Source organism: Myotis lucifugus, unplaced genomic scaffold (genome assembly GCF_000147115.1).
Source record: "Myotis lucifugus unplaced genomic scaffold, Myoluc2.0 scaffold_34, whole genome shotgun sequence".
In the NCBI taxonomy this organism is placed as follows: Eukaryota; Metazoa; Chordata; class Mammalia; order Chiroptera; family Vespertilionidae; genus Myotis; species Myotis lucifugus.
The window spans coordinates 8,521,662-8,548,744 of NW_005871082.1; the positions used below are offsets into that span (position 1 = coordinate 8,521,662).

The following is a 27,083-nucleotide window of genomic DNA, read 5'->3' on the forward strand; positions in this document are numbered from 1 at the left end:
CTGTTGTGGGGGGGGGTTCCTCTGTAAGAATATAACGCAGTTTGACGTTATGCCTCCAACCTGACAAGGAGAGCAGCTGGAAAGACAAGATATTGTGTTACCATTTTATTATCCTTATAATAAAAGTTCAGCGACCCAGAACCACCCAAAATGACCAGAGACCAGAATGACCACGGCCCCCAGCGAGCAGTTAGGGGTGATCAGGTAAGCAGGTAGAGGCGATTAGGGGCGATCAGGCAGGTAGGCAAGTGGTTAGGGGCGATCAGGCAGGCAGGTGAGTGGTTAGGGGCGATCAGGCAGGCAGGTGAGTGGTTAGGGGCGATGAGGCAGGCAGGCGAGTGGTTAGGGGCGATCTGGCAGGCAGGCAAGCAGTTAGGAGCCAGCAGTCCCAGATTGCGAGAGGGATGTCTGACTGCTGGTTTAGGCCCGATCTGCGGGATCGGCCTAAACCAGCAGTTGGACATCCCCTGAGGGGTCCCGGATTGCGAGAGGGTGCAGGCCGGGTTGAGGGACCCCTCCCCATGCACAAATTTTGTGCACCAGGCCTCTAGTTATTAAATAACAGTTCAGAACAAGGGTAGGCATATTTTGGCCAGCCTGCCAAATCTGGCACACCACTTGTCTTTTCATAGCCTGAGAGCTAAAAATGATTTTTATAATTTTAAATGGATCAATTTTAAATGGTTATATAATTACCTACATGATACCTTTAAGACCCACAAAACCTAAAATATTTACTCTTTGGTCCTTCAAGGAGTTTGCCACCCCCTGGTTTAGAACCACAGAAGACTTATAGAGCAAAATGAGACTAATCATTAAACAGCACAGTAAACATAATATTGTTATAAGAACTAGAGAGCTAGGAAAGGCTTTGAAGAGAGAGAACTTGAGCTGGGGTGGTACCAAAAACAAACATTAAAAAATATATTTCAGCCCCACTGGTGTGGCTGAGTAGTTGAGTCTCGACTTATGAACCAGGAAGACATGGTTTGATTCCTGTTAGGGCACATGCCCGGATTGTGGGCTCAATCCCTAGTAGGTGACATGCAGGAAGCAGACAATCAATGAGACAAAATGGTTAGTTAACAAAGTACCACTTTAAAAAATTACAAATAAATGTAAGCTTGTTTTAAATCTATTACTAACCCCAATATAATCAATATCCAAGTCATGATAACGCTTGGCGCCCACAATCCAGGACACGATATAGTAGGCAGTCAGATGACGGTTTACATAAGGCCAGTCGAAACGTTTCCCCAGCCATCCAGGGAATGACCACGGCAACCCTGCAGAGAGGGAGAGTGGGTGTAACAATGCCAGCACTATTAAAAACAGAGCAAAGGAAACCAAAAGGAATACTTACTGATCCATGGAGTCAGATTCAATAACCCCAAATGTTCTTTTCAAGGAAAAGAAATTAAAAAAAAAAAACAGCAACAAAAACAAACACCTCTCTCAAAGATACCAACAGAAAGAAATATAATGTACAATTTAACTTAACATCCCTAACACCTACTATAGGGAATGTTCAATAACCCATTTCTGTTCTCTCAGGTCAAATCAAACATAAGCCTTTTAGAACTCTTTAACTACTCCTATGATGTAAGTACAATACAAATTCCTCATTCACTGATAAGGTTACTTAAAATATAAATTACGTAATCAAATTCAGCAAAACTAGTTTGCCCTGATATCAGTATAAATGCCAATGACTCAATAGGGAAAATATAGCTTTGTTAAATGATGCAGATTAAATAATCCACATTGTTCCTATATGCTAATGATTACTTTATGTAAAAAAATGAGAAGAGTAGATTTACAATTCTAAATCTTAACTATGTTACTGATACATTAAAATAAACTCAACAGTTAAGTTCCCTAACTGTTTATATGTTACCAATCTAGTTCACCACTGAAAAGTTCAAAATCAAAATGACGCAATGTTTATTTTTCTAAACTCAGGAGGAATGCCTAAGTGTATTTACATAAGAAATGTGACATTAAAATAACAGAGAACTTTAAAACAATGAAATGCCACATACATTCTACAGGCCTACTGTGTGTCTCTGCTAGGACATGTTCAACAGCCTGATTTCCTGCATGTAAATGAGCAGTGACCTTGAAAGCAGCACAGTGGCAAATAACACTGAAGTCAATGGTGCTTTTGACTGCCCCAAACATTTCTGGAATCTCTTACAAAGGCCCATTTACAGAGCACACACTGACCCCTGCATTTTTTAATTTATAAAAACTTACATTTGTCCTTTAGATATTTAAAGTGGTTTTTGAAATCAAGTCTATAAAATAGATCTCATTAATCTCCCTGAACTTAGTCCAAATGTGCAAGCCTGTTTCAAAAAATCAAGTTCATTTCAGATGATGAAAGTATGCCACCTCGGTGTACATTTGAAATATTTCACAAGTGTGGACACTGCTACGGAGAACAGTGAAATGCATATAGTCCCATGTGGGAATCATCCAATTTGTCCTGCCACTAGAACCTAAGCTTAAGGGGCAGGAGTTGGGGGCTGGATTGCTTGGTGTCCCCAGTGCCTGAAACAGTGCCCACCATGCCACTGAGATTCAAAACAAACAAACAATGAACCTTTTGTATGCACCACTTCTAGAAATGGGGTCTACGACTACATGTAATACACAATTTTGCAAAGAGCTGGAATATACTACTGCATGTAATATACAATTTTATAACACCATTGCCCTTTGACAAATTTTGATGAGAAATTTCGTTGCGGAAAATATTTTACCATAAAAAAATAAAACAAAACACCAGAATGGAATAGTTCCTGTATCTAATTTTGCCATTTGCTAATACCTGACCTTAAATCAGTGGCATAACCTCTCTAAGCCTCTACTGCTTCTTCTGTAAAATGTGGAAAATAATGCCTTACTCCAGAATTATTATAAAGATCAGAGGTAATATATAAGGGCAAAGAAAGGATCGTGCCTGGCACATGCTTTGCTATGGATAGCATACCGGTAGTATTAATGACATTATTAGTACTTCAGTATTAATAGGGTCTTTACATACATGATTCAGATTTTAAAAGTTAAAGGAAAACAGACGGCAAAAGCATGGCAAACTTCACTTCCTACCCATGAGTGTGATATTAGAGTTCCGCTTCTTAGCCTCCTTCATTAACCACCACTCATATCCTCGGAAGTAATTCTCATCTAATTCGTAGTGCATGTGGGAGGGCTCAGTGCCATCTGAGTGGGAGAGAGTAAAAGAAAGGCAATTCCGTTAATGGTGCATCGTAGGGCCACTCTCCCCGACACACATACACATTTCACAGAAGTAGTATTCCAGTTCCAATCCTGAAATGGGGCAAGAATAACCTTATATAGCTTGTGGCTGGATGATGAAAGCATATTGTTTCATCTTTTTTTCACTATCCTAAGCATCGTAAGCATCTTCAATAATAAAACCACAACTTTCTATTATAAGGAGTTTAAGAGAAGTGTTATTACCTCATATAATTGCAAATTCCTACAACTACATTCTGCTGGGCTTTTGGTGTCTTTGGGGTTTTCAAATTCCAACTTCAAGTTCACATCTCCTGAGCTTCCAGCTTCTCAATCCTGGTTGTGAATCCCAGGGCTCCTAAGGGCCAATTCTCACAATCCATTCCTTTCAACATAAATTAAACACTAATACCACCACATAGATATATCTGGTTAACAAAAATTACTTCCAAATCTCTAACAGGAACTCGAGTGTGCAGACAAGTCTAGAGTTCATTATAATGGAATCTGACCTAAATATATATAACTGTATGTATACATATATATACATATACATATATGTATATAATAATTGAGATAATTAAATTCCTTTTTCTTTCCATTTTCTTTTTCCTGGACATTATTGGCCCATAATCTTTTAACTAACTACATGTGCTACACAAAGCCATCAAAACAATCACAATGAAGTTTGAAGATTTGGTGGTTACAAAGAATTTTGTTTTGAAAAGAAAAAAAAAAAAAGAGCTATGTATCTGATTACTTATATTTTTACCACCTATTTTATTTAAATCTATTAACACTTTATATTTTATATAATATTAAAAGCTTTTTTTTACTTTTCAATACAATTCCAAACTGACCCTATGCTGTATAATATAGCTCTTAAAAAACTGTGGATTTACTATAAATTACTTCAACTAAATAAACAAGCTAAAGTCCAAATGCTGTTTTAGATGGGAAAAATGCATATTTTGATACAATTTTTAAAAAATAAGTAGAGGGGAAAATGAGTAATCTACTAAGCAATAATCAACATCAACAAGCGTTGCTTTTATTTATATTCTGAAGTCACAGTCCATAAGTTTAAGTATAAATACAAATGTTGGGCAGGGGATACTCCTACCTGTTGTCTGCCCATCACCACCTATTTCGACTTTTAGAATATGCAAAGAGGCACCGAAGTTTGGCTGGAGAAAGAAGTAACAGTATTAACCTGTGATTCATGGTATGAAGGACAAAGCACCACTTCAAGACAATTACTAATTGCTGCCTTTGATTTTACAGATGAGAAAACCAAAACAAAACTTCAAATAAATAGCCACTTATCCCAAAAGTAACTTGCCATTTAAAAAAACAACAACACTAGAACTGAGGAGGTGATAAAATCTATGGGTGAATTTCACCATTGTTTCTAAAATATCACAGCTACCATTAAATAATTAATTTTCCATTACCTTAAAGAGATAATCCAATATTTGAGAACGATAGGGCTCTGGGTAGTTTATTAGAAGCCGGGAGGTTGCCTAAAAAAAAAAAAAGTTTCAAAAGTATGAATAAAACAAATCCAACATGAATACTTTTTCATGGTGCTTTATGCACTGGTACAGGCAACCTAATTGCATCCAGATTCCATCTTCTTTACAAGCTATGTGACCAAGGGCTAATGATTGTAAAGTGGGTTATCTTATTCATTCAGCTGCTCTTAAACTACATTAAAATAAGATGTAAAGGACTGAGCACAATAGCTGGGATGTAGTAAGCTCTCAATAAATGAGAGGCATTATGTACACAAATTGTTTTTAATAATACAGTCACTGTTCTCAAATAGCTTACATACTAGCAGAGGCTCTGATATTTAAGGAGGCACTCTGTGAGTGAGTGAACACTATACATGCTCACTAACCTCGCTCTGACCCAATGTAAATGATGCTTCCTGTCCTGCATTGTGCCATTTGAATGGTGTGTTTTGCTGTTTGGGGGGTTATTTTGTCCCCTCTGCTCTCCTATTTTTAAGACGGAAAGTGCCCACTTGAAACAAACACTACATCATTATATGATTGCAAGGCCATAGTCACACACAGTGCAAAAGGATTAGTCAAAGACAATAAATAGACAGTTCAGGGCTTCTGCCCATTTTTTAATCGGATTGTTTGTTGTTTGGTGCAAGTTTTAAGAGGTAGAGGGTAAAGGGGTAAAGGGGGCCAAATATATGGCGAAGGAAGGTGATTTGACTTTGTGTGGTGGGGTTCGATTCCGGTCGAAGGCATGTACCTGGGTTGCGGGCACATCCCCAGTGGGAGATGTGCAGGAGGCGGCTGATCGATGTCTCTCTCCCATCGATGTTTCTAACTCTCTATCCCTCTCCCTTCCTCTCTGTAAAAAAATCAATAAAATATATTTAAAAAAAAAAAAGAGGGAAGAGGGTAAAGGGGTAAAGGGGGCCAAATATATGGCGAAGGAAGATGATTTGACTTTGTGTGGTGGATACACAGTATAGGATACAGATCTTGTATCATAGAAATGTACACTTGAACCCTACACGATCCTATTCACCAATGTCACACCAATACATTTAATTTTAAACAAAACACAATAATCAGTTAAGAGTAGTATAGCCAAATGTGGAAACGCCCCATCAAGCAGTAACAAATCACCAAGTTACTAATCACAGTCCCCAGTAAGGCCTGGAGCTGTTTCCAACCAGCACCGGAAGAAGCTGTGGCACAGTAGCTGGCACATAGTCAGCTCGCAATAAACGGCAGGCACTGTATACCAAACTGGACCACCTTTCTCACTTACAGTCCTTGGCATGACTTCCTCCTCCCTAATTATGAAGTAGGATATTAACCAAAATTAGTCATGTACCTGACGCCATCCTAGGTACTTTACATATATCCTCACAGTGCTCCTACCAATGCAGGTATCACTGTGTCCCCAGAAAAGAAACTGAGACACAGAGAGGTGAAATGACCTTCCCAAGGCTATCCAGTGAGTAGCAGGGCCCAAAGTGGACCCCTGACAATCTGCTCTAAGTCCACATACTTAACTACCACACTGCCTTCCCTCTCGGAGATGAAGATAAATGAGAACATTCCGAACACTTACTGCCACAGACTGTGCTAGGTACTCGGGACTCCACAAAGAAGTTTAGAATGGTGTGCAAATATTTGTGTTGCAACCATTTTCATTTAATCAGCTTCTAAGATGAGTAATGTTCTATACACAGACACACTATCAAAACAAAATAGATAAAATCCACCCACTCTGAGTTCTGAAACAATTCTTCTCCTTTTAATAATTTTAAAATGAGTTAAACATAATCAAAGACTTCCATTTTCAGCAAGTTTAAACACTGGATTTAATATCAAAAGTACAAATATCAGGACATAGGGGTCCTCATTTTATGACATACTAGCTATTCTAGATTTAAACCACAAAATAAGGAAAAGGGTAGTAGTAAAGAACACTTCAATTAGTCCATTAGTCCACAGTTACCTTGAAATATGAGCCAATACCTATGAGAGACATTGCAACATAAGGAAATTGCATGAAAATCAAGAAGAATCGGTTGGGTTAGGGGAAAGCAATTTTTTCTGCAGCAGAAGGTCAGACCTGTGATCAGGCTGCAGACCAAGTCTTCCACCTTGGTGTAGGCCCTGAGAGTGGGCTGTCATTTTTGTAACACAAGTGCCTGACTTCAGCTTGGCCAGGCAGCCACTTTTCAATAATTATGATGTATGGTATGTCCTCTTAAAAATAATAACCCAAATCTTTCTGGTAACTTGAAGCCTAAGAGTTTTGCTACATTAATATTAAATGATAGAAATTCATTGAACGCATAGATCATTGCCAAATTTACAGAACCCTGAAGTAAAATGGGATTCATAGAACTGCTAACAAAAGATCAACAAGAAGTGCATGGAACTAAATGAACTGATGAGGATGATTATAATTTTTCTAACTTTTTAATTGAAACACTTTTGGCCCTTTAATGTTATATTTTTCCAGATTTAAGGAAACCTTTTTTTCTTAAGCTATCTATGACTTAACAGCAATTTGATAGAGTATATCTCTGTGAACAAAGATGAAACAATTTTTCTCCCTACTTGATCCCTCCAGAATTCAGAAACTTGGTATTCTTATTTTCTTGGCAATAAAAGTTATTGGCATAAATTCAATCAGAATCTGTCCTCCTCATAACAGGACACAATTGGAAACACTGGTTATATTACCAAGGCTTTGACTAGAATGACAAATTTGAGAAAGATATAACCAGACAGATTTAAGGAATTAAGGTTAAACTTGTAGTATTGTATCGCAAATCAGCGAGCTAGACAAGACGCCAAATAAGCCAATTAGTTAGGAGTCATCTTTACTGTGCGCAGATTCAGAGCAGATTACCTCTGTCAAATTCTGAACCCCACATACAGGAAGTCTCTTGTATTTATTGTTACAGACAGTTGTAACCTTGAATACATATCCTATGTAATCAAACACCTGCAATATCTATATAGACAACTTGTAACTTGTAACTTTGAATACATATTATATCTAATCAAACACCTGTAACCTTGGATGAACAAACACTTGGCAAAATATGTGAATTAATATAGTGTATCAGCCCCTTTAGATGGCTAGCTTGCAAGGTGAGACAATTAAGTTTATCTTTCCTATTCAAGCAAAAAACAAAGTTATATTACAGTCTAAAAATAACAGAGTTGACCCACGGAATAAGAGACTGTCTAAGAATAACAGAGAAGCTCAAACAGCAGTTTCAAACAGCAGTTTTTCCAAAGGGGGATTACTATGCATCATCATGTTCAAATTTTTCACCCTGCCTTCTGGCTTGAATCACTGAGAACTAAAACTGCCCTTTTCCCTGAAGCCATGCAAGCTAAAGTGGGACAACTTGATATAGACTTCAGAGAAATCAGCACTACTGCATTGTGCCCTGTTATATCTTGTGAGCCATTAAGAACCGTCACCAGAGACATTCAAACTGTGAACTAGGAAATCTGTCTGATTGCCACTGCCTGCCCTTCCTCCATGTGAAGGCGTTTCAAGCCTGATGTCTAGAAAACATCTCAACCACCCTCAAGACTCAGGCTGGGTTTATAGTAGGGTCCAACCATTAACCATTGTTTTTCTTTTGTTTCCATAGAAATGCCTCTTATTAAATAACCTGATGCAAATACTTAGACCATGTAGGCTTACCTTTGGGAGCCCATCTGCATCACCATATCCTGAAATGAGACACAACCCTTAAACTGAACTGACCTATTCTCAGGACTAAGAGACTGGTTTGATGAGATATGGAGCAATCTACCAACTCAGGAAAGGTTCATACCCACTTACACCAGATGGCCCAAGATGTTAAAATATTTCACAATATGACCAAAACCACTGAATAGAATTCTAGGGCCCCTAGATCATTGACCTGGTTTCATGGCAGGACCCTTTAAGCTTGGAACAATGGCCATGGACTGAATTTTAGACTGTTGCCTGTATAATTAGTATAGGAGTGCTGCTATATCCTATTTAGACATGCACTTTCTGGGTTACAACGTGTCCTACCCCTGACTTTCAGCATATCAGCTACCCAGGCAGTTAATGTCCTCATCACTGGCGCTGATGCCTCAGCATCAACGATGGATTGTCTAGTAAGCCCTGAGAGTTGGTTTCTTCTTTTTGGTAATGCAAGCACCTGACTTAAGCTTTGATTACTGAGGCACCCATTTCAAAGATGGCTATCTCAAATAAGCACATTGCCTGCCACACAATTAGATAAAGAGCCAGGTTGGGATGGGACTTTTAAGTTTAAATTCACCAACAGAGCGAGTCTGCAAAACACTAGGACCCCACCTTCCCCCCCAATGGCCCCCCCATGCCCACACCCCCTCTCTCTCTTCCTCTCCTTCCAACTCTCTGTGTGGTCCCAGGTATTCAATGAGACATGGAGCAATCAACCTGTGCTTTCCAGGACTTGTGAGTGCATTGCAATCATAAGAACCAGTCCAGCCACAACACTGGTTATCAACAGGCTGAAACCAACATAAAACGCCCACCCAGCAAGCAAGCAAGCACTCAAGGCAAGTCCTGCATGGCATCTGAGGGTGCAAGTTCCATCTGATCCAACCTGACAAACAACCCATACAAGAATTCAGCCTTAACATTTTCAAATAAAATTGGCTTTAGCTGTGATCTGGGTTACACAAAAGAAAATCCCTCTCACCCAAAGGTCCACCACCATAAACCCTACAGACTCAAAGGTTACCAAGGATCCAATCAAGACAAGACAAAGGTTACAAAGAACATGGGACAAAATCAAGTAAATGTGGTCTGGAGCCAAGAACAAAGATGCTACTGAAGCAAATTCCCACACCTGGAGGTCACCTGAGAGCATGACCAGGGGGTTAAGGAAATTGTCAGCTGTGCCCACACAGTTCTGCACAAAGCTGGAGTGGCCCTCAAGTCTCCCTCACATAAATCTTACGGAATGCCCAGAAAACTCCTGCTCATCCCAACTGTACCAGCCAACAGAGGACGAAGGAGACATGCCATTAAATGCCACTGGCATCCTGAGTAGGATCCCGGAAGAGAAAAAAAGAGCATTAGGTACAACTAAGGAAACATGAAGGAAAATACGGACTTTCATTAATATTGGTTGCAATAAATGTACCATACTAACGTGGGATGCTGCTAACAGGAGCGACTGCTGCACGGTATATGAGAATTCTGTATTGTCTTGGCAACTTTTCTGCCTACCTAAAACTATTTTAAAAAGTTTTTTTTTTAAATCCATACCTTACTCCAGAAATCCTTGAATCGAAAGAAAGACCGAAAGAGAAAGAGAGAGAGAGAGAGAGAGAGAGAGAGAGAGAGAGAGAGAGATATGGGGGGGAGGGAGGGAGGAAGGAAGGAAGGAAGGAAGGAAGGAAGGAAGGAAGGAAGGAAGGAAGGAAGGTCTCAATACTTAGCATGAGAATCAATTGGTGTGTTTGTTGAAATGCAGATTCCTAGCCCTACTCCAGACAACAGTCAGAATGGGGGGTGGGAGTGGCCAGCATCTGCAGTTCAACAAGTACCACCCCAAGGATGCACCCCAAGGATGGCCAGCCACTGTCTGGGCTGTTGACCCAATGTTTCCCCCTCCTCACACACAAAAATGAGGTACAGAGGCACTGACCCTTCTAGTGGGCAACTGCCCCCTGCGGGCCTGGACCATCTGTAGACAACACAGCCCCCCAACAATAAACAATCCTAGACTATCAGTTGATACTAGTATAGCCTGCCATTCTACTTAACTTTTTAAATTATATTGTACTTTTATTGTTGACATTTTTACAGATGCCCCCTATCCCACCCCAGCCCCCGCCTTTGCCCCCATTAAAAAAAAAAAATCCCAGATATTTTCAGGCCTCTTAACTTACTAAAGAGGCCTGGAGGCACCTGTCCTGCCTCCAACAAAAACCTAATTGAACTTAGAGATAGAGGGACGGTTGTCAGAGGGGAGGGGTGTTGGAGAGCGGGATGAAAAAAGGTGATGGGGTGAACAAGTACTAACTGGAAATTTAAAAATAGGCATGGAGTTCAAGGTAAGGCATAGGGAATATAGTCAACAATCTATAATAATCTATAATAATAAAAGCGTATATGCTAATTAGGCCGGATAGCCTGTAATAACTACCCATGGTGCGGGGTGGGCGCTTGGATTATCAGCCGGAACACTTTGTAACCAATATGAAGGTCTACACCTGAAACTAACGCAAAACAGTGTTGAATGCAAACTAATAGAAAAATGAAATAATTCAAAATAAAATAAAAACACCTGCTGGGCACTGGCCCCTCTGAAAGAATCCAGCTGCAGCCGCCCAGGGCTTCGGTCCGACCCACCTCCCCGGACTGGAGGAGGGAAGCCAGAGACTCCCTGGGGCGCCCTCCTCCCGGGACAGAGGCCCGGCTCCCGGACTTTCTGCAACAGCGACCCCCGCCCCGGCGCCCACGGGAGGGTTGGAGTCCCAGCCCTGGCTCTACCTACACCTGCCACCACTTACTCGGTGCCCTCGGGACGCCCATCCATTACCCCTAACTGCCTCTACGGGCTCATCCCAGACGAGCAGGCGGGACCCAGCCCCGCAGCAGGGGCGCGGGCACCGCCGAGCCAGGAGCTCCCATCCCGCAGCGCGTCCCAACGCGGGAGGGCGCCGCGGGGGCTTGTGGGGCGGGATGGGACGGGGCGGGACCCGGCGCCCCCTCCCCGCCCGCGCCACCTCGCGCACACCCTCCCACCACGCCAGCCCCTCGCCGGCCGCTTACCCCGCCGCCGCTGATCGCGCCGATGCCATCGAACTCCCGGCCCAGCCCGTCGGAGTCGTCGAGCACGTACGCGCCGCCGAACGCCAGGAGAGCGCACAGCAGCAGGGGCAGGGCGGCCCGGCTCGCCGAACCCGCGGCGGCCGTCATGGCTTTTACTCGGCGTTGCCGGGAAGCCTGGAGTAGGCTCTCAGCCATTGTGTGGGTCACAAGACTCCGGCGCCCGGGGAGGCGGGTCCGGTCGCCGCCATGATGGAAAAGGGCAGGAGGCCACTGACGCCTCCGCCGCCATCTTGTATGAGGGCAACAGCCGCTGTCCTGTGGCGGGAGGGCTGAGCAGCCTTTTATGCTCCTGCCTGCACATGTGATCCCTGAACGTGTGCCCCCCTCGATGCTTCTCCATCCCCTGCTTGAGCACTTAAGGGAAAGGCAGTTTGGCCAATGCAACTGGGTAGTGAAGACCCTACCATGCCCTCCCCCAGCATCTCGGGGCGCATCTACCACGTGCCAGTCAATGGCAGCTCCTAAGGCAGCCCCAGTTCAGCAGCCACCTTAGTGGAGTCAAATAGCTTTCGGAACCTGTTTCTAGGAAAGATGACACAGCAAGAGCAGCCGCACGGGGCATGCATGCAATACACGTAAGGCAATGGGCACCCAGGCCGTTTCAGCCGAATGGGTTGCACACTTGGCAAACAGGTGACAAGGTTCTCCACTCTGGTAACTCTGTGTATTTAGCTTTTAGCTTTTAGCTTCATAGAGGACCTTCCACTGCCAGTTGAAATGGTTCCAGGCAGATTACCCTCAACTGGAAGGGAACTTGTGAATTGTCCTGGGACCTCTGCCACATCCAATATTGGTCTGAGATGTCTGATTTCCTTGGCATTGGAGCAAATGGAAGAGTCTGAGAGGCTGCAGGGGAAAAGAAAAGCTGTACTTGCTCTGTTTCACTTCATAAATTACTGTAGGTCTAATCTGGTTTCCCAGGGACAGCCCCAACGTAATTAAAATGGTGCCCCTTCACCCACAAAAATGTTCTGGTTTGGATGATTAGTTATTTAGTCCCCTTTATACGGATCACTTCTATTTCTTGTTTTCCTAGTGCTAAGGGCCGTTAGACTACGCTTGGCTTAATTTATATCATCTGGACTCCGGGCCGGCAGAGCCACTCCGTGAGGGCAGGACCAGTCAAAAGATTGGAGGCCACCCAGTTTGACTCTCCCGCCCAGTGTTAAGGGGATGGATCTCATGATGTCAAAGGCCCACTCAGATGTGATGTAACTTCATGCAACTCAAGTATATAATAAAGCAGCTTTCGGAGCTGGCTGGCTCACTCTCTCTCTGCACGCTCTGTCCCTCCAGAGGGCAGGCACCACACCCAGCCCAAGTTTTTAATCTATTTTATGTCTGTCTTTCATTATTTCTTCAATCCCGAAAGCGCCTCCTAGATTGCATGAACCAGTTCAAGTCTCTTCTCCGTGCGGAATGCTGGAAGAATATAGCCCCAGGAAACCGCTGGGTATACCTAGTACCGCACATATCTGAACTCTCCCTTCCCTCCCGCCACCATTCTATGACACAAGTCAGTAACTATCCAACTCCCATAGATTTACCTTTCCAGAACTCCCTCTCATCCATCTGTTTTAACAGTGTATTAAGCTTGAGCTGGAGCAGCAGTAAATGAAAAGCCAAGGATGACAGATCAAGTGAATGCTAAGTGTCCTACCAACCCTGTGATGTTATATCTATGATTTGCATTTAACATGTAATAATGTCACTAGAAGGGAAGTACCATGGTGGTAATAGAGGAAAATTCCATGTACACGAAATCAGGAAGTTGAAACTATCCAGCATTAGTCATCCTGTAGCGCATCATTGTACCTTGCATTTGGGTGGCACGCCACAAATATTTGTGCAATGTGTGCAATCTGCAGAAGAGGAAACACAAAATATTTAACAGAAAAAGTAGCTTTGCCTCCAGGACAGGCCACTGGTTCCTATTAGTTCATATACCAGAGTAATTCCTTACTAGAGAGAGTATCTCTTGTTTCAAATTTATTTTCTATGCTCTATTAGACAAGGAAGTTTCTAATAAAAACGTGAGAATACAAGCTGAGAACGGGAAATCATTGGACCACTGACACAGCACTCAAATTTGCTCAAGACGTGAGAAAATGGAAATGGCAGTTAGACATGTGGGTCTTTTCTCATCATTTGGTAGCTGGCTTCCCTCAGACCAGGCAGTCAGAGAGAGAGAGAGAGGGAGGAGGAGGAGGAAGTCACGAATTTTTCTGACTAAACCATTGCTTCTGCTTTATTCTATTAACTAGGGTGGCGCACTAAGTCTAGCCTCATCAAGGTGACAGAAATTAGGCTTCACCTTTTGAAAGGAAGGGTTTCAAAGAATTTGTGAACATATTTTAAAATCACACACATACACCTGAACAGCCATAGGCAATTTTCCCCAATCTGACACTGGATTCTGTATACCTAACCCTACCCTTTGAAGTGCATATCTACCTTGCCTTAGGACAAGTTGTGTTAATAAATAGCAAAGGGTCCTGAGACAAGGAGAACTTAGTTCCTTTAGCTAAGTTTCCTCTGGCCCCCAAAATGCCTTCCAAAATTATGTTTCGTCTCTGGACTCATGGTTAATCTACACACAGTGCCTTCTCCACAGATTCCTGAACCCTTCTAGATGCAAGATTAAGACCACCAGCATTATATATATTGGTTTTAGAGAGGAAGGAAGAGGGAGAGAGAGAAACATCAATGATGAGAGAGAATTATTGATTGGCTGCCTCCTGCACACCCCCTTCTGGGGATTGAGCCTGTAACCTGGGCATTTGCCCTGTCTGGGTCAGTGCTCATCCATTGAGCCACGCCAGCTGAGAAATAACTCTCAGTAAGAGGCCCCAGGCTTGGCACTAGAGCAGCCTGCCTTGCTTCACAGCTTGCCCTCTCCTTGGCACCTCCAAGCCCAACACAAGTAGCAGCCATCTGCCCATCATTCTGTAGCTCATGCTGGGTGGCCCCAGGCACAACATGGGCAGTAGTTGACTTTGCACCTTCCAGGAGGTCCCAGAGGTCCCAGAGCCAGTGCACAAATACAAAACAGAAGAAATCGCCAGAAAAAGAACAAAATGAAATGGAAGCAAGAAAACTACCAGATACAGAGTTCAAAACAATGGTTATACAGATGCTCAAGGAACTTAATAAGAACTTCAAGGAAATTAGTGAAAACATCAATGACATAAAAAAAAAAGACCAGTCAAAAATGAAGGATACACTAACTAAAATGAAAAATAATTTACAGGGAATCAACAGTAGAGTAGAAGACACTGAAAATAAAAGCAGTGATTTGGCATTTGAGGAAGCAGAAAACACCCAGTCAGTACAGCAAAAAGAAAAAAGAATCCAAAATTATGAAGATAGTTTAAGGAGTCTCTTGGACTACTTCAAGTACACCAATATTCGCATCATGGGGGTACAGGAAGAAGAGAGGGAGAAAAAACTTGAAAACCTATTTGAAAAAAATGACAGAAAACTTCCCCTATCTGGTGAAAGAAATAGACATACAAGTCCAGGAAGCACAGAAAGTCCCAAACAAGAGAAACCCAAAGAGGCCCACACCAAGACACATCATAATTAAAATGCCAAAGGTCAAAGACAAAGAGTGAATCTTAAAAGCAGCAAGAAAAAAGCAGTTTCCTACAAGGGAGTTCCCATAGGACTGTCAGCTGATTTCTTAACAGAAACTTTGTAGGCCAGAAGGGAGTGGCAAGAAATATTCAAAGTGATGAAAAGCGAGTACCTACAACCAAGATTACCCAGCAATGCTACCATTTAGAATTAAAGGTCAGATAAAGAACTACACAGACCAGAAAAAGCTAAAGGAGTTCATCACCACCCAACCAGCATTACATGAAATGTTAAAGGGTCTTCTTGAAGAAGGAGAAGGAGAAGGATGAGGCAGAGGAGGAGAAGGAGAAGGATGAGGCAGAGGAGGAGAAGGAGAAGGAGGAGATGGAGGAGGAGGAGGAGGGGAGGGAGAGGGGAAGGGGGAGGAAAAGAAGAAATCAAGAATATGAACAATAAAATGGCAATAAATACATATCTATCAACAATTGTAACTAAAAATCAAAATAAAAAAAAACAAGAAATCTAATGAGCAAAATAAACTGATGAATAAAATAGAACCAGAGGCATGGAAACATGGAACAGACTGAAGAATCTCCGAGGGAAGCAGGGTGGGAGGTATGGGAAGAGATTTACCACAGGACTTACATGCACATATGAATAACCCATGGACACAGACAATAGGGTGGTGAAAGCCTGGGGCAGGGCAGAAACCTGGTGGAGGCAGGCAATGGGGAGAAATAAGGGGGAGGGGCATCTGTAATACTTTCAACAATAAAGATTTTTTTAAAACCCTAGGAATATCTTCTCCCCACACTCCACCACCCTCTTTTCACCCAAGAATTCCTCCTAAGAAGCAATAAATGCTGCTTTAACTAGTGAATTTGTACCAAACAGATAATGCAGCCTCACAAAGGACCCTTCATCAGCAGGTTAGGCTCTTGCACTGTCAGCCCCATGGAGAAGTTGGAACTGGCAGAACCACATTCTCTTCCCCTTTTCCACATTGCGGGCACAAGTGCCCTGCCACTGCCCAGTGTTGGGTGTCCATTTTGTGACCTCAGAAGACCAGAGAACTGGCACACCAAAAATGCATATCCCCTAAAAGCAGTATTTAAAATAATTGCTAATTGGCTTTTTCTCACTTTAGTGTTTGAAATGTCACAGAGACTCAAATGACCAACTCTTCATGAATAGCCCTGTGGTTGAAAATGCAGTATTGTCAAATATTCTGGACTAAATGAAAAGCAAAATTTTTAAAAGTTATTAAATGTCTTACTGTGTAGAATTGGCAATGGTTCAGCATAAGTCGGCTACAGTTTTTCTCCTATTTAATCAAAGGTGAAAGTTTGTGTTTCTTGTGTTTTTTAGCTACATCCTTTTTTTTGAAGAGCAAAATACATAAATGTTTGGTGTGAAAAATACCTTTTCCTGAAAACAGAAGTATAGTCTGTTTAGGTAAAATAGGAGGTACTGAGAGTCATGAAATACTCATGTGTAAATGCAATAGATAAGCCGATGTGCAAAACCAAGCAAAAATGAGAACTTGCATAAATCATTACTTTCATTTTTTTGAAGGCTTAAGGGTTTTATTATTAATTTCCACGTTGTACTTTAATTTTTCATTGCTTTGGTAAAAATACAAAGTATTCTGAATTTTTACATTACTGTATGCTCAATTACTTTGAAAATTCTCATGCATTTTATAAATTAAGTTATTACTTTTATTATTCTCAGTGAAAGACCTACAAAGGAAGTATAGAAAACCTTTACGTTCTTGTATTATCCTGAATAACCTCAACATTAAAGTCAAGGTTATGTCATAAAACATCTTTTCTATCTCTAGGGAGAATTTTTAAAAAGTGCAACAACAACCTCTAATCTTCTTTTATAAAAATAGATTCAAATTGTCTTGATTACAGTCTTTCAAGTTAAATATTTGCATCTCTAATTAATTCTGTTCTTATAAAGTAATATGCTCCCCTTTGTAATACAAATTTTAGATGACAAGGTTCAACAGTGATGTCCAATTATTTTATATCTGAAAAGTTCTAGGAGCTCATTTCACTCGTATTAAAGTACTTATAGATTTGGTGGCAACTGTCAACTACATGAGTTTTCATTATAGCAATCCATGTATTTCTCAAAGTGATTTTTCAGTTTCATAAAATTATTGGTTTTTCTAAACCAGTTAGTTCAACTAGTTTTAACATGGTTTTAGTAATCATTGCCTTTTATTCTAATAATCAAAGGAGAAAATGGTTCTATGATACAATACTATGAAGCCAAACCACTCGGTCACTTTAAAGAACAAAAGATTTAGTTAGCCCTGCTGTCACTCCCATTAAGCACTGAATTTGTTCAGTATATACCCAGCCCCCACCTTCCCTCTGCAGTTTTTCTCCCATGGATCTTGATCACCCTGAATCCATCTACAACATCCTACCCTACCTCCCATCCAATGACTCGTCCTATCTTTTTGTACCTCTCTTGGAGTGTTTATCTATTTTTTTGTCATTGTATTATGATTATTATTACACGTACCTTTCTCCTTCCCTAGGTGATAAGCTCCTACAGGCTATAACCAGGTCCTACATAGCTCCCAGCACTGTGCACTAAGAGTATTATAGATGTATTTGTTGACAGAGCAAATGAATGACTGAATCAATGAATCACTGAATTTTAGTACATATTCTATTAAATAATCCCCATGTAATATCGGTATACATGTATACATTGTAATTAAGATGCAAAGAGAAAAGCTAGTTACAAAAAAATATACTCTAGTAAATAATAGATAAAACATCTTTTAAAGTATTTAGGAGACTTTTTTGGTTCAGATTTGGATAAAATACCTCCCTCTTGTTAAGGTGCTGCTTCCTCATTGGTTTATGATGAAATATGAGTGCAACTTCCTGTCCACTCAAAATGTGGGTTTCTCTTCTTGATGCAAGCCGACTTTTCTGGCTCCTCAGTTGATAAAATCGTCACCCCAAGAAACATGGGTAAGTGTAAAATTTTTAAATGAAATAAGATTTCTAAGTTGATAACATACTTTTGTGTGATTGTCAGTGATGTTTGCAACGTTTTGTCTAGTTTAGATTGTATAAATGTGGCGATGCGGAGCATCATAAGAGAGAAAAGAGGATGACACGTGGTTTCCTCTACTTTGAGGAATGATAAAAGGATGTCAGAATTTGCATTTACAATCAGGTAAAATTATATACAAAAGGGGGATGTTTATACTCTGTTCCCTCTTCATTTGGCAAACTGAATTAAGTGGTTAGAAAGATAGGTCTATATTCAAGAAAGCTCCTGGCTGTAGAGTTAATTAGCACCATTTCCTCATCAGCACAATGGTCTAGTGATACTTTTTATACCATCAGAACTAAAGTGAAATTTGGAAGTAATATATTCATTATTAAGAAGTATCGATGAATAATTCTTAATAAGTGAGTATCACACTGTCTGGCATGTAGTAGAGTCTTAATAAGTAGCTATTAAAATGATAAATGAAGGCAAATGTATCCTATAACACTGTAGGGAAACATTTTTTTTCTTTTGATCACTGTCATCAATGATTTGTACTATTTTAGGAGCTGGTTAAGAATAGTTATTATATTTTAATATGCTATGGATTATCTTCTTTTGGCAATTGGTAACAATGAAAACAAAAGTCAAAATGTACATTTTTTCAGAACTAGTTCTAAAAATAATTTTTCTGAAAGTTTGATTAGTCAAAATAATAACTGAAAAGATGTATGAATAATAAAATTATGTATTCATTAAAATCTCAGATTCACACTAATTTAACAACTATTTTCTGCAGAGCTGGTATTGTATGTGAAATGTTACTGTACAAATTATACTCTGAGGGCCTCTGGCTTCTCCACTGTGCTCTGAGTAGATGGCCAAAGATGACCTCCTTTTAGGAAATGTAAGGGACAGCACAAAGGACACCTATGAACTACTGGTGTTGTCATTAAAACAATAATATTAGCTAATATTGCCATGTGCTAGGTACTTTGCTTCATGTGTTATGTCATTTAATCCTCACAACAACTCTAAGAAATGGGTACTATCTGACTATCTTACACCTGTGAAAACTGAAAGTTAGAGACGTGAAGAGACACACATGTTCACAAATCCCCCGAAGACTGCATTTCAGTCTCCAGAGCCCACCCACTGCCTGTTTCGCAACAGGGAAGACACCCAGTATCTTCTTCATCAAACCACTGGGTCTTGTGGTTGTCTCAGTCAAGACAGGGAATGCTTTTACACAGAAAGAAATGTGTCCCCTTGAGAACTTTATAAGTCATCCTAAAACCATTCTTTCCATTTTACTCATCTTATCTTTTTTTAGAGAGAAAAGGTACATATTTTTGAGTAACATGAGTAAAGGAGGAGGGGGTCCTCACTGACCCAGCTCTCTTGGTCCTGGTCCTGAGGAAGGATATTTCATGATTCAGGTGCTCTCCCAGACACAACGAGCCCAGTAATGGATGTGATGTTGTGCAGCCATCAGAGTTGCGTCCTCAGTAGCTTATTTAATCCTTCATGCATCTCAGATTTTTTTCTAGTGTCACTTTCCTTCTCACTTATATCTTTTCTTTTAGAAGGATTTTAGGGGTTAATTTTCTCAGTGGTAGTTTATCTGAGAATGTATTTTTGCTTTTGAAATTTAGTTCTGCTGGGTAGACAATTATGGGATGACATTTTCTCAACCATTTGGAAATACCAATCCACTGTGTTCTGGTGTCTGTTATTATTGCTGTTGAGAACTCCTTTGTCAGTCTAAATTTCATCCTCTGTAGTGAGTCCATCTTTTCTCTCTGGCTCTTTTTTCTTAGTTTTTGTTGATCTGCAGTTTGATGACAATGTGTCTGGTGTAAATTTCCATCTTCATTTGTTTGTTTTTAATCCCAGTGGGATTCACTGGGCTTTATACATTTGAGGATTCCATGTCCTTCATGAGTTCTAGACAGCTGTTGGTCACACTTGTTTTGTGTTGTATGTCTGTTCTTTTATTCATTTTCTCTCTAAAGCTTTTGGGGATCTGGTATTCTTCTTTCTTGTTTTTCTTAAATTTCACACATAATGGCTTCTCTCTCTCTCTCTCTCTCTCTCCCTCTCTCTCTCTCTCTCTCTCCCATGTTTGTTGGAAGTCTATTTGTAAGAATTCTTTTAAGGGGAGTGTCCTCCAGGGAGGATTTGTATTTACTTCTTCCTCATGCCTAGAATATTTATTGTTGGTGCATTCATTTTCATATTATTTAAATTACTTATTGTTTTGTTTTGTTTCTATGAATTGCTTTTCATATGAGGAAAGAAGTTAAACCATGTCCTTTTTAGGAAGGCAAAATGGTCCATCTGCGGGTGAAACAGATATTGATTGTCAAGATTCTTTACATCCCATCTCATATAGCCTTTTTATTCCATTTTTTAGCGTTTTAATTGCAATCAACATTCATTCGGAAGAATTCACATATCCTCAGTGTACAGCTTGCTAAGTTTTACAAACAGAACTTGTTCATGGTATAAACACTTTCATAAAGAAACAAAACCTTACAAATTCTCAGAAGTCCCAAAGTGCCCTCTTCCAGTCATTACCTAACCCCTCCCGTTAACAACTTAACCACTACCTGGCGCCTCCTCCTCCTCCTCCTCCTCTTCCTCCTCCTCCTTCTTCTTCTTTCTCTCTCTCTCTCTCTCCCTTTCTCTCTCTCACACACACACACACACACAAATGTTTACTATGACACTTTACATGATTTCCTGCATTAATGCAGATCAGCTCTGTTGAGAAGGAAGAGAAATGCACAATGGTTCTTACTTGTAAGAGATGATTAGATAGATAGATAGATAGATAGATAGATAGATAGATCTCACAGTAGGTCTTTATATGTTCTTCATTATCATATTATAAGTAGTAAAAAATAATTTCAACTTTAAAACAATTCACAGAGGATTCCTAAACTAAAAATAGGTTATAAAATTCAGCCTCATAACTATGAGAACTGGGAGATTGTTTTTTCTTGGTGTGGTAGCAAGATATTTGCTCCTTTTAGCCATCTATTTCCAACATCAAGCACAAGAAAAAAATAAAAGCCTGTTTAAGTAAAATTCTTACGTTATCCATTATAACTTGTAGAAAAGAAACACTTTGCATTTTAACCTTTCAAAGAAAACATGGCGATAGTTCTAAGCAAACATAACAACACATTGCCACAGAGTTTGAGGACATGATGTAAGATCATTTTTATAAGTTTATTTGAAGGCCATGTTTTTTAGAGAACATAAAAGAGATGACTTCTAGAGAATGTGAGGTTTTATATATCTAATTTTCATAAATGATTATTCATAAGTCATGTTCTTTAATTAGAACTGTTCTAACTACAAGACTTGTGCTAATCTATTGGTGCTACTATTTAGATGGAAAATAGAAAATATTATCTTCCTTCTCAACAAAGGCAGTCTGAATTGTTGCAAAAATACCTCAGATTTTTAAGGTATTTTTGTACAAAAGACAAAAAACAAAATAAGAGATTCTAGCATTACAATCTAGGATTGTGGCTGAATTCTACCAAAGATTAGATAAGTCATTTGGGGTTAATTGCTTAATAGGTCGCTCAAATCTGTATTTGAAATATATGATTATAATAACTAGCACAGAGTTGTAGTGAAACATAAATTAAAACAAATATGCATGCCATTTAATACAGTGCCCAAAACATCTAGCCCTCACTACATGGACCACTACACTGATTTCTGACAGCATAGATTAATTTTGTCTGCTTCTTAATTAGATAGTGTATACTCTTTGTGCCTGCCTTTTTCTGTCACTCTGCATTATGTTTCTGAACTTCAACCATGTTATTGCATGAATGAGCAATCATTTGTTCATTTTCATTGGTTCATGGATTTCAATTGTGTTGATATACAACAATTTATTTATCTATTGTACTGCTAGTGAGTATTCCAATTGGGAGATATTACAAATAGTATTACTGTGAACATGCTAATTCTATATCTTTTTGTAATCATATGCATCTATTTCTGTTGAGCATGTGCCTAGAAGTGGAGTTTCTGAGCCATATGATATACACAAGTGCCAGTTTTCCAACCAAGGTACACCCATTGATGTAAAGGGCTATTTTTCACATTCTATTCCTATTTTTAGGTGTGGTGAAACTAGAACACTTCAGTTCTTCATTTTGTTTTAAGAGTGACATATGTATACTACACACCCTGAATATTGGTTAAGCTGTCAGAATCCTTGTGCCTTGTGGAGACAGGTCTCTTTTGTGTCTAGGGCTCAATGACACTTGGAAGGGGGTGGTTTTGATGTTATCCGCACACAGGTAGAAGGCAAATCTTCCTTCTCTTGACTAGTAACTCTACAAAACTTTCTGTAAATGCACCCATCAGATAAATCATAAGGCACCAATGGGCCTCACTAGCAAAGGAAGATAGAAGTATTTCTCTACCCCTATATGGTGAAAAGGGTGGATTCTCTATTCCTATATGAACCTGTAACATCAAACTTGTGTATATGTATATGTGTATATATATATATATATATATATATATATTGCCCTGCAAAATGTACATACACTTTGCAAAATTATAAAGGCAGTGTTTATTAAAATATATTTCATTTTCAAAATGTAATAGAATCAGTTGTAAAATGAGTACACATTTTTGGGGGACACCATATATATATTCACCTAATAAAGAAGGAAACTGATGATCACAAGATTTTAATCAAAACTGAGAACATTCTGACCTCTATTTCACAGGAGTATCAGAAAGATAACATGAGTTAACCACAAAGGAAGCGAAGAAAGAACAGAAGAGATAGTGTTATCTGATTCTTGATGAAGGTTCAGCAAGCTCTGCTAATTTAAAATACTTTATCAAATTTCTTGTGACAATATTTTCTTGGCTAATAAGCTGATTTTGAAAGTGCCTTACCTCTAGAATGCCTATGAAATTAACATTTTTAAATCATACAACCATATAGTTTATCATACACTCAAATGCCTTTACTGTTACAAACACATCAATGAATTTGCCATCTTTTTTATTATCTCTTAAGATGACTTTTCAACTTTAGTTTTGCATTCTTAGATCATGTCCAGTGAGAAAGAGAATTCCCTGGAATCTAGTATCTCTTGGATGATTCTTATTTGAAGTAAGTAAAATATCTCAGCTTGATTTCCTTTACTGAAGTCAATTAGATCGTTTTCCCATTACAAACACCTTATTGTAGTTGAATGCATTTTTTAAAATCTCTAATAAGTAAAACACAAGAATATTGCTTCAAAATCCTGGTGCATCTTTTAAACATCTAATTTATTCTACTTCATCTTTTATTACAGAAACAAAGGCATTTTAAAAAGAGATGTCAATCTCTGTGAAATTTATCTGTGTTTGCACCAACCTCCTGAGATTCACGCCAAACAAACTGGGGACAACAGACTCCGAAAGATTGATCCTTGAGGGTTTCCTCACCAGCATTCCGTGATGATAAACACATGGACGTCCACCCACCAGAATCAACTGGCCACGCTAGCTAACCGCCAGGGGCCTGAATCCTGACTCCACACCATTGACATCTGTGTGAAAAGGGATCTGTGCCCATTCTTTAAAAGCATTCATGAATTAACCAGCACTTTTGGAAGCAAAGAAAATTGAAAAGTAAAAGAGAATTCGATGTTGAGGACAAGCTAAACGAGGCAAGACTTACTTTGCTGTTTAGCTCCTAAGAACGAATGTAATTGCCACGTTGAAAAGAAGAAAATGAACATCACATGTACTGATGAGCAGCACGACCTGGATCACTATTTGTTTCCAATTGTTTACATCTTCGTGATAATAGTCAGCATTCCAGCCAATATTGGATCTCTCTGTGTGTCCTTTCTGCAAGCAAAGAAAGAAAACGAATTAGGCATTTATCTCTTCAGTCTGTCACTGTCCGATCTGCTGTATGCTCTCACTCTCCCTTTCTGGATTCATTATACTTGGAATCAAGACAACTGGACTTTCTCTCCTGCCCTGTGCAAGGGGTGTGCTTTCTTCATGTACATGAACTTTTACAGCAGCACAGCCTTCCTCACCTGCATTGCTGTGGACCGGTACCTAGCAGTTGTCTACCCTCTGAAGTTCTTTTTCCTAAGAACAAGAAGATTTGCATTCATGGTCAGCCTGTCCATCTGGGTAGTAGAAACCATCTTCAATGCTGCCATTCTGTGGGAAGAAGAGATATTTACAGAATATTGTGGCACCAATAAGTCTACTTTTACTCTATGCTATGACAGATACCCTTTGGAGAACTGGCAAATTTGGTTCAATTTCTTTAGGACGTGTACGGGCTATGCTATACCTTTGGTCATCATGATGGTTTGCAACCTGAAAGTTTACCAAGCGGTGCAATATAATCAAGCCACGGAAAACAGTGAAAAGAAAAGAATCATACAACTACTTGTTACTATCACATTGACTTTTGTCTTGTGCTTTACTCCCTTTCATGTGATGTTGCTGCTCCGCAGCATTTTAGAGCCTAGAGTTGACGAAAAGTATGGGAAGCAGACCTATAAAATATATAGAATCACAGGTGCATTAACGAGTTTAAACTGTGTTGCTGATCCGATTCTGTATTGTTTTGTAACTGAAACAGGAAGATCCGATATGTGGAATATATTAAAATTCTGTACTGGGAAACTTAATAAATCACAAAGACAAAGAAAAAGCATATTTTCTATGTCTACCAAAGATACTGTGGAGTTAGACACCCTGGAATAGAATCAAGGAATTGTTTTAAGATGCACAATATTATATCACCATGATTACATTTTGAAAAGGAAAACTAGCATGGGATAGAACTAAGTTTTCCAAACTGAGGGAATATTTTAATATCCTCTCCAATGGGGAAATATTTTGAAAGTGCACTGTGCAGCTCCTTGGCTTTTATTAAATGAATATTAAACAAAAACCTAATATTTCCTAATTACTCAGAATTGTTATTGTTGGTGGCAATTGTTTTTGTATCTATGCTATAATCCCTCAGAGGTTAGTAAGATATGCAGAACTGTGTGTCTTTAATTTGGTAACCTTTATGTCTGGTTTTTATTATTTTTCTCACTCTTTCTATAGATTTTAGGCTGTCAGCTATAACATTTCCCAACCATATGTCCTTGTCTCCAACAACCTCAACTACAAAATACCTCTTCTAATCTTCTCACTCATAACTAAATAATTATTGAGCCCACTCTAAATACTGTTTGTATTTATTATTGGGATTACAAAATATATGGTCTCATGAAGCCTAGTGAAGCTCACATCAGTTCAGAAACCTAGTCACTTCTATATAAAGGAAAAGTAAATGGGCTAGAGTGACAATCTGAAGGCTCTTCCATGATATAAAGCACACGAGCTTTGTGGAAGCTCTTTCAGCTGCTCTAAGACCTCCTTTACTTTCTTTCAAATCATATTTTTGTTTTATTTTGATTTTTAAATATTCACAGTTAAGTACATAGTAGTTGAAATGACCAGAAGCTTAATGTTAAGACAAAAAGACATTACAGATTAAAAAAATGCATTTATTATATTAAATCTTATATTAGGGGACTTCTTTTAGGACTTACAATATTTAGAGAGTCTTGATATAATATGTTCTTTTGAGTTGTCATTATAGAAATTACTCTGCTAGTTTTAAGTAGGTATTAGGTGAACATTTTTCCTAACCAATGTGTTTTTATTTTTATTTTATTTTATTTTTGTTGATTTCAGAGAGGAAAGGAGAGGGAAAGAGAGATAGAAACATCAATTATGAGAGAGAATCACCGGTCGGCTGCCTCCTACACGTTCCCCACTGGGAATTGAGCCCATAACCCGGGCATGTGCCCTGACTGGGAATTGAACCGTGACCTCTTGGTTCATAGGTTAATGCTCAACCACTGAACCATGCTGGATGGACCTAACCAATGTATTTTTAAAGATTTTTATCCTACTCTTCTCCTTTTCTTCTTCCTTCTTTGTCTTATCTGTTTCTTCTACTCCCCCCGCAAATGATCAGATAATAAATGTTTTGATTCCATTTGCTAGTCTCACAAAAAGCCAGATAACAAGTCCCATCTCCCTTCAATAATGAATTTATAGATACACACTAAAAAAGCAATAAGTGCACAAACTAACTCATTTTCCAGGAAAATTTCCATGATGGTGTGTACATAAGAGAAAAACCTTGCTTGAGGGCCATATGTACATTTTCTGTTCTTTGCATTTTTCTGGTCCTAAAGTTTGTAGAGAATTAATAAATTGTGTCTGGGCACTCAGAGAAACACATATGCTGGAAAATTGAAGGTATACCATTAAAATGAAGAGTAACTAAAATAGGCCCTGGCCGGGTAGCTCAGTTGGTTAGAGCATTGTCCTCATACACCAAGGTTTCGGGTTTGATCCCTGTCAGGGCACATGCCTGGGTTGCAGGCTCGATCTCTAGTGTGTGGCATGCAGGAGGCAGCTGATCAATGATTCTATCTTATCATTGATGCTTCTATCTCGTACCCTCTCCCTTCCTCTCTGAAATCAATACAAATATATTTTTAATTAAATAAACAAAAGAAGCAACCAATGAATGCATAAATAAATCAATGTGTCTCTTTCTCAAATCAATTTTTAAGAAAGGGGAATTAAAATGCTTTAGGCTGTGTGACTAATTATTGACAAATTATTAGCAGCCTGTGAGTTGAATACTTGTTAAAGTTTCATGTCTTGTCCAAGATCACAAGACTTCCTAAGAATCCTGACTTCTCTCCAGAGTTGCTTTGCTCCTTTTGTTTATTTATTTACTTTTTAAACATTTCTAC

The 27,083-nt window shown here is 39.4% G+C and overlaps 2 protein-coding genes across 4 annotated transcripts in view; one reads left to right on the plus strand and one right to left on the minus strand.

Annotated features, from left to right (window-relative positions):
* GALC (galactosylceramidase) overlaps window positions 1–11,814 on the minus strand; it is a 43,388-nt gene extending 31,574 nt beyond the window's left edge. Inside the window, exons 1-5 of the mRNA XM_006086977.3 lie at window positions 11,581–11,814; window positions 4,719–4,787; window positions 4,388–4,451; window positions 3,115–3,228; window positions 1,147–1,286 (exon numbers count right to left, since the gene is read on the minus strand). Coding sequence (XP_006087039.1) covers window positions 1,147–1,286; window positions 3,115–3,228; window positions 4,388–4,451; window positions 4,719–4,787; window positions 11,581–11,775 — 582 coding nt within the window. The 5' untranslated portion in view covers window positions 11,776–11,814. The remainder of the gene's footprint in view (window positions 1–1,146; window positions 1,287–3,114; window positions 3,229–4,387; window positions 4,452–4,718; window positions 4,788–11,580) is intronic.
* A 6,333-nt stretch (window positions 11,815–18,147) lies between these two features.
* On the plus strand, window positions 18,148–25,172 carry GPR65 (G protein-coupled receptor 65). Of its 3 annotated transcripts, XM_023752480.1 has the most exons (3): window positions 18,204–18,218; window positions 22,278–22,341; window positions 23,595–25,172. In XM_023752480.1, the coding sequence occupies exon 3, from the start codon at window positions 24,016–24,018 to the stop codon at window positions 25,015–25,017; it is 1,002 nt and encodes a 333-aa protein (XP_023608248.1). In that variant the 5' UTR covers window positions 18,204–18,218; window positions 22,278–22,341; window positions 23,595–24,015; the 3' UTR covers window positions 25,018–25,172. The 3 variants fall into 3 exon arrangements, with proteins under 3 accessions (XP_006087043.1, XP_023608248.1, XP_023608247.1); XM_006086981.3 differs by lacking the exon at window positions 22,278–22,341 and having other exon boundaries at window positions 18,148–18,218; XM_023752479.1 differs by lacking the exons at window positions 18,204–18,218; window positions 22,278–22,341 and adding an exon at window positions 23,270–23,407.
* The last annotated feature ends 1,911 nt before the right edge of the window (window positions 25,173–27,083 follow it).

What these genes read in the sequence shown, in the direction of transcription:
- GPR65 (XM_006086981.3), top strand. Translation starts at nt 24,016, where the DNA reads ATGAACATCACATGTACTGATGAGCAGCACGACCTGGATCACTATTTG.